The sequence below is a fragment of the Myripristis murdjan genome, chromosome 9, assembly GCF_902150065.1.
Source record: "Myripristis murdjan chromosome 9, fMyrMur1.1, whole genome shotgun sequence".
Taxonomy (NCBI): Eukaryota; Metazoa; Chordata; class Actinopteri; order Holocentriformes; family Holocentridae; genus Myripristis; species Myripristis murdjan.
The window spans coordinates 10,392,831-10,405,426 of NC_043988.1; the positions used below are offsets into that span (position 1 = coordinate 10,392,831).

The window sequence follows — 12,596 nt, forward strand, 5'->3', positions numbered from 1 at the left end:
TTGGCTGTATCTGTACATTAATGCTGTTTCATCCTCTGTCACAACGGCTTGCAATGGCTCTTCAGACTATATATAACCACTTTACAGCCGGGGCAGGACATAAACAGGTTATTGAAAACTAATTCCCCTGCTTGCCACACCACAGTGACAGAGGGCATAAATAGCACATATGCAGATATCTGTGTTAATGCATACTTAATGGGATATGCGCATGCTTATGTGAATCACGCACCCTCTCTTGGGTGTTTAAAGTCACAGCTGAAGACCTAAGTGTTTTTGTGTTTGAGGTATTATGTACACTATTTTGATTTGTGATGCCTCTAAAAGTTTTTGTTTTCACTGGGCTGTGTCTCCTATTGTAATGATTACTTTTTCTGTATTACTATTATTTTCGATGTATATAGTATTCATCTTTTGTTCTTTTAACCTGTTATGCTTTTGCAAAGCAATTTGTAACCTTTGTCTAAAATTGTACTTACTTATATCTTGCTGTGATACTTGAGTGGGATACCATTATATTTTAATCTCTCAGAGCAGTATGCTAAAGTTATTCAGTTACATTATAAATGAGAGAAGAGGGAGTGACGGAAGAAGAGCTTTGCATGCTTTATTGTTGGGTGGCACATTAAGAAAATGTATATGATATCTGAAGATTTGCCATTTCTACTTTTTGTTAGCGTTTTAATGTGAAAAAAAAAAAGACATGCAGTCATTTATGAACAGCATTTTTCATACAGTGGGAGTGGCCTATGTGCATATATCTGCACGGCTACAGATTTAGATAGGTATGTATCATGCATATCAATATGCTGCAGGTTCATCGTGTGTGTTTGGGGTCGCACATCCGTTTTGTCCAAGATATCCCTGCTGCACTTCAAGTTAGTGCCAAGGAAATAAAAAAAACACACAGAACAATATGCTCACTTTGGCCATGGGAGAAAACTGAATCCATAGTTAGGACACTGTGTTCTGGCTGGCATCACTGAGAGGACACCGTAAGTTACAACGGCTCGTACTTTGTTGTGCATGCAGGTCGCTGCTATCCTCTCACCAGCCATTTTTCTGCTTCACAATTCACAGTCCTAGCAATTTCAGGGTAAGGCCAGCACAATGCAATTCAGCTCTAATTTTTTTCTTTTTTTCAGTTTGCATCTATAACCCTGTGAAACTGCCTGGAGATGCGAAGTGCTCTACAAAGTTACAAAAAAGGGGACTGGGCTCGTCGCAACCATTTGAATCACATTTTTTCTCCAACAAAATCTCTTTACTTTCCATCCGCAGGGCCGGCTACATAACATTTCATCTGAGTGGAATTTTTGAGTTAGATATTGGTAGGAGACATAAAATCTTCCTACATTCCTCTCCCCAATCCTTCAATCTAGTTTCAGTCTATATGATCCAAGCTACTTTCTTTGAACAGCTCCTTCCATTTTCAGAACTCATGTTTAGTGCTCAGTTGCTCAGGTTAAAATGCTCCATATAAACCCTTGAGATTAGCACACATCACATAAAGTGTGATATTGTACATTAAGAGGATTATTGAATGTATGTATTAGGAGTGATATGCACAACCTACAGTGCATAATCTGTGTTGTGCTGTCCTTGCACTTTACACGAGGCCCTATTGACCCACTGTCCGCGTGCACAGTGAAACTCTATAAGTTGTCAATATGCACCAAGGTCACCACAGAAAATTCCTGTATCTCACTGGAGTTTATGAAGTGATTTTGGTTCTGATTCTGACAGGAGCGTCCAATATATTTGACTGTGCGGCTCTGGCCATAGCCGATACTGTGTCCAACCCATTAATCTCTAGTTTCACACATGGTCACATACCTCTTGCCCATTTGGCGAGTCATACCTTTCACATACATCAGTGACATGTAATAATATCCACAGGAATTTGATTTATGGAAAGGGAATTTCAAGACCCCTATAGGAAATTAATTATATAAATTATAATTAGCTGTTAATTTATATAAGAAAGGTATTGAAAGAATTAAGTGCCCCCACAATGGCCAACAATGTAAGTTTATAGTACCGCCTACATCAAATGATTATAACAGTGCCACACTGAACTGCAGCCATACGACATTATTAATACATCTTCCTTTGCAGGCTCACCTCGCTTATCATGCTGTTTATTTTTTGTGGTCCCTATTTTTCTCTTAGTGCTTCCGCCCCTGCACACAAACCCTTCAGAAAACCCACATGATTTTTTTTTCTGAATTTATGCATGTACGCAGCTACCTATCCATCCCTTTGAGTCGTCCCGATTGACCCAGTTGTCTGCCTCTCATCCAGGCTTGAAAGCAGTCTGCTGGAGGTGCTTCAGATGGACTTTGAGGTGGAGGAGCTGAGCAGTCCTGTAGACAGCCAGGTGATCGTATGGAAGCTGGAACTGCCGCCCGGCTCCAAAGACGTAGCCAAGACAGAAGGAGCCATGAGGATCTATACCACTCAGAGAGACTTTGTTGGCCTGGCCCCTCTCATAATGGTGAGCCAACTGACAGCTTACAGCAGCCCAATAGTGTCACACCTAATTATTATTAAAATCAGCATTGATGTTACTGACAAAGGTGTTTCAAGTAATGCCAACATTGGATTTCATCCTTTGAGCATCGGCGTGTGAAAATATCATAAAATGCACTTTGTTGTGATCAGTTCCTGTCTGGCTTTGCATACACAGAAGGCTGAGTATGCCTTGGGATTGTTTAGTAAATGGGTTCTATTTTGGGCGGAGAGTGACCTTGTGTTGTTGACTGTCAGCTGGCTGATGTCTCTCTTCTGTTTTGTTTCTGCTCTGTTCTCGTGTACAGTATGTGGTCATTGTGTTGCGAAAGAACCACAAATTCATTTTCGCAGCATCTGTTTGATCAGATATGATAGATACAACGTATAGATTGCACAGTTTATGGTTTACAGTATGTCATGCTGTCTGCCAGTGGGGGTACTAGTTTTTTACTATGCAGTCTGTGCCATTTCCATTATAATGTAGCTGGAATGTTTGAACATGCTATGCTGATTTGTGATGGAAATTTGACATGGTTCATCTCTCCTGTGGATTAGAAGCTGACCTCAGGCTGAAGGCTAAACATGAGGGGATTTTATGGTTGGCCTGGGGGTGGGGAGGACATTAGCTTTGACTGATCTCTCTTCGCCCTGCTGGATGAACTTCTGCCACAGCTACTGTTCAATAGTCATTTATGATGGTCACATGCTGTCAGAGGTTTTAGATTTCTAGCCAAAGGTCACTTTTTACTGTAAAGGAAGCCTGCTTGTACTGACATTTAAAAAACGACGAGGTTTGGTTATCTCAGCTTTATTTAAAGTAGTGTGTGCTTTTACAGGGGAGGGGAATGTATCCATCTGGTTAATTTTCATACCTTTGAGTCACCAAGACTTAAAACGAAGTGTCTCCTTCAATTTGACTTAACTGATCACTCAGCAGAATTAGCTGTGCACCACTGCTCTCCATTTACGCACGCACGCACGCACACACACACACACACACACACACACACACACACACAGAGCAAGACAGAGACAGATAGAAAGCGAGAGAGGCAGAGTGAGAGAGATGGAGAGAGAGAGACTCTACCTGATAAAAGCAAACATCTATATCATCGAATATCAGAGGTTTCAAGAGTACATATAAAAATTTCATTATGAACAAAAATAAAAAACAAAGCTGTAGAATTTGCCATTTGAATTTACAGTCATGTTAACAAAATAATTTGATTGTTAAGCATCACTGAAAAAAGAAAATACTGTGAGCATTCATAATGAAGAGAAAAATATATGCTCACTTTTGAAACAAGCTGTATGCGAATAGAATATATGATAATATAATACAGATAATTGAATGTAAATAGATATTGTTTGTAAAATACCAATGGTCCAGTTATTTAACCATGTTTGAAGTGATGTGTGATTGCTTTAAGGGACACTCTTGGGTCGAAAATCCAAGATTAGCTCGCCCTCCCATGTAATGGCCTGGACATCACCCGAATTCAACTCTTCTCCCTCCTGGCTTGACCCTCTTACTCCAGCCAGGCTGCTGAGTCACTGACTCTTCATGGCCCGGCTCACCCTTCCTTCCTCCTCCTCCTTGCACCTCATCTTGCCCCGTCGCAAAAAAAAAAAAAAAAAAAACAGTTGCACTGCTCTATTATGCATGAATTTCCTTGGGAGGCAGCCATATTTGTTACATCTGTTGTTTGGCCACCAGTGGCACTGACCTTTGCATGTGTGATTATCGGTAATTTGTTATCCAGGAATTTAAGCTTTTTTTTTTTGCTGTTATATCCAGTGAGAGTGGATTTTTATTGACCATAGCTGTGAGTTATTGTCATTTTATTGTTGTAAATAATACCTGGTGACTGTGCCTGATTTTTTTTTGGCAGGACACAGAGATCCTAAACACAGCTGTGCTGAGTGGTAAGAAGGTGGTGATGCCTGTGAGGATGGTGGCCGTGGAGGAAGACGGAGTGGTCACCGATGTGTCTGACTACACAGACTGTAGCTCCACTGATGAAAATGTCCTCAAGGTAGGATTTAGTGCTGGTCCTCAGACTGTTAATGACCTGCATTATTTTTCTTAGTTGATTTATACACACATTCCGAGTGCGGTGGTTTTATTGTGGTGTTAATGGCACCTTAAAAATGATTTGATAATGGGGAAAGTGAAGAAGTGATATCATCTGGTTCTTAAACTTTGACTTTTCAAACACATTGCCCAGAATAACTTTGATTTAAAGGTTCACCGAGAACACAAAGAAAGATATTTTCCTACGTACACCTAGTACAGGCGATCCATCAAGATACTTTCTGTGATTTGGCAAGGTTTATAATTTTTTGCATTGAAAATTTACTTGTGAAAAATGCAACAGCAACAATTGATGGATGATGAGCACAGGCAAACTGGATATATCTGCCTTTAATTCATACTCACAGCTGGCAGACTGATACAGTTTGCTGCTCTTTGGCAGGAAACGGTTGCCAACAAAACTCAAGGCCCCTGGGGACAGTGGATTATGCCGGATATCTGTATCATTGTTTTTGGGAGGAGCTGTTGCTGTTGAGTTTTTGTAATGTAAATTTTTGACTGTTTGAACTCCACAAAAGAATCCCCAAGCAGTCCCATTTTAATCGGGGTGCTGGGAGACAGGGAAGGTTGCAGATGAGTGGAAAACTTGCCAGAGCACACAGAAACTATCTGGATGGATAGATGGCATTACAGGTAAGTGGGGAAATATCTTTTTTTTTTTTTTTTTTTTTTTTTTGTATTTCGGATGAACTGCTGCCCTAACTCCCTCTGCTGCAAACGTCCTTGATATCACAGCCAGTGTAGCTCACAGAACTGTGGTGTGAGCACATTACCAATCCTTTAAAGCGGTAAGTGGTTACTTTAGGGCAAAATAGCAGCAATAATCATGAGGATGTTAGATGTTTGTGTCCTGCTTGCCCCAAGGCAAACAGATAGGAGGGCAATTTACAGTGGCTGCAACAGAAGGCTCTGAATAGGTAAGGCTGGTTTTATTATGTGGTGGGGAGGATTGCTACGGACAACAGCATCACCTCAGTGTTCTCTCCCTTTCCCACATCGTAAAACAAACCATGGGCCTGGCTCCGCTGATATCACCCATTGACTTTCCCAAAGCTGACCGGCAGCTAAGCTAAACCGCTCACCAGAAACGACCTCGATATCCAGTCTGCCACATCACTCTCATCCTGTGACTTTTCCCTGTTACCTTGTGAATCTGAAAACAGCTGACCGCCGAAAGCTGGCTTTGTTTACTGATGAAATTGAAAGTGCAGACAAGTCAGGCGCCGGGCTCCTGAGGTCAGAGGGTTTGAGCGTATTTACTCAAGGTGAGAGCAGTATTTTATACAAAGGATAAAGACTGGCCTCAGCGGACCCCTTCCCTCCTGATATATTTGCCGCCGTTCAGTATAATATGTGCCAAAAACAGGTTTCACAAACAACAGATGTCTCAAGTGCTAAGTAAATGCAGTGTTCTACAGAGATTACAGATCTTTATGAGAGATTCAAAAACACATGAGTACAGATGTATTAAGTGAGGCTGGGTGTCAGTTTTGAGAGAAGTGGGATTATGTCAAGAGGAAGAATGTCGGCTAAATCATTCTTTTACCCAGCAATGTAGCAGGCATTTCTGTTGTTCTAAGCTTAGCTCTTAGTGTGTTTGCTGACCACATATCAGCTTCAGTCACAAATATTCCCTTTAATCTTCTTAGCCTAACAGCCTGACTCAGATATCTTTTTTCTTCTGGTGTGACTGAGTATCAAATCTGCCAGTGATAGATGGGAAGGATTTATCTAGAATGGCCAACTTATGTGACAAAAAAAAAAAAAAAAAAAAAAGTTTAATCTGCAATGATGAAAAGGCTTTTGAAATGTACATACATGATGGAAAGGCTTTTTATATGTGCATAGCCGTTGTCTGTTTATCAAGATTTTCTCTGGTGAAAAGGAGGCAGCATTGCGACGTCCCTAAAAAAGCCCAAATGTAGGGTATATGCCTCATCATAGAAATATTGAAATCATTTTGACAGCATGGAAATTGGCTGTCTATATCTTGCTCTCTGTGTGCAGGACTGTCTTACAGCACAAAACAGACTCATTTGGACTTGCTCTGTTCGCTCATATGGACACAAACACACAGTAAAGTGATGTAATCCAGTCCCACAGGCATCCAGCCAGGTGTGCAGCTTCGCCTGTCACTGTAGCTGAATCTACTACAGCCCAGGAATAATCAATAACCACATTCTCCCAAATGCATTTTCAAGATCCATGCCCCTTTGCTATGTTCCAGTAGGTTAGCAGCCATTCAGTATCACAAGTTACAATGGGCTGTGCTGGCTCCGCGCAGATGTAACTAAATTATTCGCCAGAGACTGTGAGCTTTGCGACATTCACTTCAAACACCATTAACAGAGTCAAGGAGCTGCCAAATTCTGCTGGCTTTCACTTTAATTAATCTTTAACTAGAATCAGTCCTGAACTGAACATAGCCTTTAAACTTAACTTGCCCCTTTGCCATAGATATTTACATCCTGCAAATTAATCCTTAATCCTTTTCCTTTTAAACTGGTTTTCACTTTCTCGGAAATCTACGGCCACACATCTGTGAGGAAAGCCTGAATTATTTATAAACATTTTTAACCTCTATCTGAATTTAATAATACACAGAGTAATGAAAGTCAAATCCCGTTTTAAATAAAAGATGGATTCTGCCATCAAAAACATTGAGGGATATCCTAGGCCACAAAGATTGTCTAGGGAGAGAGTGGCTACTGTAGAAGGCACGTGCGAATGCCATGCCGTTTTAAATGGCTCTTCTTGCTCTATGTAAGCTGCATGAAGCTTTTGAAGGTTTTTCTGAACCGAGCGGAAATGAGCAGAGATTATGGATGACTGGCTGACTGCGTCCACCCTGATTCAAGACATGACAAAAGGAATGACTTCACTGGAAATAGACAAGTCTTTGAATATCATTCCATGCTTGCATACACAATTTTCCATAACTCTGCAAAACAACCATTTGTAAAGGGGCTTCAGTGCTACATGTTGTAAATCGGCTCTGTTTGGATGTAAATCAAGGATAAGATTATTCACAGGGAAGAGGCCAGGTCATTGCAGTTAGCAGCAGCGATGACACACAGTGATGTGATCATCCAAAACCTTAAGCTCCGGTCGTGAGTGCAGGATGACTGACTCTCAAAAGCTAGGATGACACAAGATCCTCTAAAAAAATAGAATAAATAAAATAAAAAAAATGCATCTTACTGAGATAGCATATCCCCTAGCTAACTGTTGCTTTCATGGGAATAAGAGGGAATCTATTTGCTATTTGCATTCCTCCTTGGGCTGTCTGTCAAAGTCACAGTTATTTTTCTATACTCCCCTGTGCACTTGCAGAGGCTGGTGAGTGAATTTCAATGCTGCGTAAATTATCCAATTTATTAAAGCAGTGGCTGTTGATAGGACTAAGGAAAACCTCTGGGCTCAGGCCTTCCAGGGTCTCAAAAAGTCCATGAGATCTTTCAGCAGTCACTGAAACTCGCCAAGGTTACCTTTGAAATTACAGTGTAATGAATGCACAAGCAGCTGAAGGATTGATGTTCAACATTGCTCTGCATGATATTTTGATTAACATAAAATTGCAATGCTGCCTCTTCCTAAAGCTTCAGACTGGTGATCATCACAGTGGTTTATTACAGCTAGCTGACATTACTACAGTAACACATGCAAGGCTAAACCGCTGCAAGGCAATTTGTTGTTCCAAGGATTGCCTATTTGTTAAAAACAGTGACTTTAATGAGAATATTTGATTATTTTGTGTCATTGGTTAGATGAGTAACATCTCTTTCATTGACAATAATCTCATTTAGAGTTTGATATAGATTGTTTACACAAGCGTACCTAAAGAAACATTTGGTGTTGTTAGGGAAATCATGCTCTGACTTTTGTTCTTCTCTATTTTTGTCTACCCATCCAGGTGTCGGACAGGTGTGATTATGTTTTTGTGAATGGCAAGGAGACAAAGGGCAAAGTAAAGATGATGGTGAACTTCACTTACAGCTACCTGAGTGCTCAGCTGGAGCTGAACGTGTGGATCCCACAGCTCCCTCTCCAGATTGAGGTGTCAGACACAGAGCTGAGCCAGATCAAAAGCTGGAGGGTGCCGATAATCACGTCCAAGAGGTACGACACCCTAACAGTTTGTTTACCATAGACACTCTCCAATTTAGATTCCAGATGAGATTTCTGTAGGCCTCCATTAACCCATGCAGGGAAAAAACAATTTTAATCCAAATCATATCTCTGCAAGGGTTTAGAATTTTAATTCCGTTATATAATGTATTACAATAATCGAAGGTGATCCAATCAAGCAAAGAGACGGAGTTTATTGATTGGAGTGTAGCGGGTCAAAGTGCACGCTGTGTGACAGGTGCAACCTGTGTGTGTGTTTTTGTGTTCATGTCCCAGGCCTGGCTGGAACAGTGAGGAGGACGACAGGAGGGGGAAGGGCTGCATGCTGCAGTTTCAGCATGCCCTAGTGCGGGTGCTCACACACTTCACGGCTGAGCAGGCAGACCCTCGGGATCCAAAGGCCTATTTCTTGGGCTCTGACTGGCAGGTGGATGTCACAAAGTTGGTGCGCTATTTCTTGAAGGTGGAGGACCCTCGCGTGGCCAGGCTGCAGGCAGGAAGGGTGCTGTCAGGACGAGACCTAGGGACCACCTCCATCCAGGTAACCAGATGGGACCACTGTCCGCATTAACCTCAGATCCACTGGTCTCAAAATGTTACTCAGTACACTGATATGCTTGGCTGAAATATTGACCATGTACTATGTGGCAAGAAGCAGCAGGATGAAGACTGGATTTCATGTCACAGCTTTTATGGAACAGATAAATGTTACATTACTTATCTCTATAAAGTATATCCGTGTAACACTATATATGGACTCAAAAATGTGATTTTTTTGGGCTGTTGTCCTATAGCCAGACAAATAAAAAAACAAACAAAAAAAAAAGACAGATACCCAAATCAAATCAACCAAATCCAATGAATAGCTGTTACAGCACAGAGCTCCAGCTATGTGTATTTGTATGTGTATGGTTTTATGCTTAATTCAAATAACAGTCTTTGAAATTTGGTCTTGGTGTGTTAGAGGCAGCATCAGCATACGCCACATGGATGTGGGGAACAGCACTTGAGGACTTTAAGGCTACATTAACCTGGGCTTGATGAGGGGTGATCTGTCTTCTAATGCATATCTATCTATATATATATATATATATGTATAGATCTATATCTATATATATCTATATATGCATATATATACCAATGTATATCTAATGCTGTTTCTATGGTGTTCTGTGATAGGTGTTTTCTCCACTTTCTGACACAATACTGGCTAAGAAGACTATCAAGGTAGTGGATGACAAAGTGACCATCACGGAGATGGGGGTCCAGCTGGTCACGGGCCTTTCTGTGTCTCTTCAACTCAGTCCAGGGAGCAACAGGGCCATCCTAGCTACCACAACTACACAGGAGGTTCTGCAGAGACCCAAACAGGTAGTGATGTGTATATGTCTAACATTAGTGCTATAACAAGACATAAAGATGAACTGTAGATAAAAAGCACAATTACAAACAGAAAGAAATCCATTAGTCTGAAAACGTATATCTTGTACTCCTGCAGGAAGCTTTGGTCAGTGCTTGGTTGCAATTCAGCGATGGCTCCCAGACGCCTCTCGACATTTATGATCCTGCCTACTACCGTGTGGCTGTGACATCTCTGGATGAAGGGGTGGTGTCGGTGCAGGGCACACCTCCAGTTGTGGTGGCAGAAGGGGAGGGAGAGGGCGTCCTGGTCAGAGTAGAGATGTCCATCTGTGAAGCCTGTCAGAAATCCAAACGCAAAAGCACTGTGGCTGTGGGCAATGGCAGCCTCAAGGTCAAGTTTCAGGTAAACAGCCGGAGCCCCGACAGCAGTCCAAACAGCACCAACAGCAGCACTGTCGGCCGCAACAGCAGCAGTGATGGAGGAGGTGGAAGGGGCAGCACCGGAGCCAATAAAGACAGTGCTAGTGATTACGGCAATGATGGCAAAGAGGTGGACAGCCAGAGAAAACAGCAGAAGCCTTCTCAGGATCCCCCATCCAGCAGCTCAGACTCACAGAGAGAAGAGAGTGCCATGCAGAAGGTCACAACAACCATCAATGCCACAGAGCGCACCATCATAACCAGTGGCACCCTGGGAGGAGTGGGTAAGACCAGCAATTCAGGAAACCCGAGTAGCCCTACAAGCGTGGTGAACGAAAATATGATGAACAGCCCCAGTAACAGCAACAGGGCATATGGTTTAGATAACATGATTGTGGAGGATATGGGTAGTGTTGGCTTTAGTAGCACTGTTAAGGCCCCTGGGAACCTGGTCAACTATAACAACTTTCCCACCAAGGTGGAGGTGCCTGGGCAAGAGCCAGTGGAGGTGGACATCGGTGGTGAGGAAATACTGGTCAACAGGCCTCTCACCGACTTGGAGATTGGCATGTACGCACTGTTGGGGGTCTTCTGCCTTGCCATCCTGGTATTTCTGGTTAACTGTATCTCATATGTGGTGAAGTTCAGGCACAAGAAACCTCCCTCACATGGCCAGGAGCCAACGGGGCACAGGCACGACTGGGTGTGGCTCGGCACAGATGCTGAGCTGGTGATGAGTGTTCCAGGCAGTCCTCTCCAGCAGGACAACCAGACCACCACCACGGTGATAGACATTGGGCCTGAGAAGACTGGCTCTCTGTCCAGAAGGCCCAGCTGTCTGGCCTCTGTCACGGACTCTCCCATTGGCTGCGTGGGCACCCTCAGTCGCAAACCCGTGCACACCGAGTCCCTCCACTCACCCACCAGCAAGAGGAAGAGGGTCCAGTTCACCACCTTCTCTACACTGGAGCGCCAACACTCACCACATCACCCCACCAGGGAAAATGGTCACGGCATCCACTGGGTTGGGAAGGACAGTTGTGAGGAACCCCAAGTGCCCATCACAGAGCCTGAGGACCACTTATAATACAGGACTCGATCACACTCTCATGTGGATGTGGCTTTGATCACCTCAATGCCTTTGTTTGTCCAACCTGTTTTAAGAAAAATCTGTGATTTTACAATGAACCTCCTCCATATTTCATTACCTATCAAGGCCTTTTAATGTACATGTATATTATTGTGAAAACTGGAGAGTGGGTGTGTGCTGAGATGGGCTCTCTTCGGTACCTGATGCTTAAAGCCACCAAATGTTTATGCTGCATGTGGAAAATCAACTTCTCTATATTTTTGCACACATGCTGGTATTTCAATACACACAAATACACTTAAAAGGCAAAGTATCTGCAATTATGAATATACCGAGTACCAGTTATAATATAGAACTCATTCAGACCTCATGTGGATATGGGTTTGATCAAGCAACATGGCTTTGATCAAATAAAAAACCAAATGGGTGATTTTCTATTATGCAATATTTTAAGTCTTCTTTGTTTGTAAATTTTAGTTGATCTGATTTTTGACCTCATTTGATGTTTTTCATTAAAAACACTATATGAACTTGAATACTGCCTTGCAATTGATTTTCTCTAGTGTATAATGTATCTAACACAATCAGCTTTTTTAGGAGACATATGACCTCAACTTTAGTCATTTGTAAAGGAGATATAAAATTAATTGTGCAAAGAAGTGCTGAAATCACAGGTTACAATATTTATAATAACAGGGAGAAGTGTTTCACATAGTTCCTAAAGAAGATATGTCGCGCTATGCAAATAATCTGAGTGACAAATTAAGTTGCATGTTGTAAAAAAGTTGTATACAAACTGTCTAAACCCTAAGCATTAACATCTGATTTTATCACCTTAATGCATTTTATAGGAGAGTTTATAATACAGTTTAAGACATTAACGAGAAAAAGCCATGCTAAAATTTAAAATTCATAAAAAACAACCCCACCAAAATGGCTTATGTTTTTGTCTAGCCTCTAACCTCACTGATAGTAGTAATTTCTTTT

General features: G+C 42.0%; 1 protein-coding gene across 1 annotated transcript in view; it reads left to right on the forward strand.

Moving 5' to 3' along the window:
• The window catches only part of LOC115365312 (transmembrane protein 132D), a 29,921-nt gene extending 17,824 nt beyond the window's left edge, over positions 1-12,097 (forward strand). The window contains exons 4-9 of the mRNA XM_030060267.1: positions 2,314-2,497; positions 4,407-4,550; positions 8,523-8,728; positions 9,014-9,278; positions 9,917-10,108; positions 10,236-12,097. Coding sequence (XP_029916127.1) covers positions 2,314-2,497; positions 4,407-4,550; positions 8,523-8,728; positions 9,014-9,278; positions 9,917-10,108; positions 10,236-11,606 — 2,362 coding nt within the window. The 3' untranslated portion in view covers positions 11,607-12,097. The remainder of the gene's footprint in view (positions 1-2,313; positions 2,498-4,406; positions 4,551-8,522; positions 8,729-9,013; positions 9,279-9,916; positions 10,109-10,235) is intronic.
• The last annotated feature ends 499 nt before the right edge of the window (positions 12,098-12,596 follow it).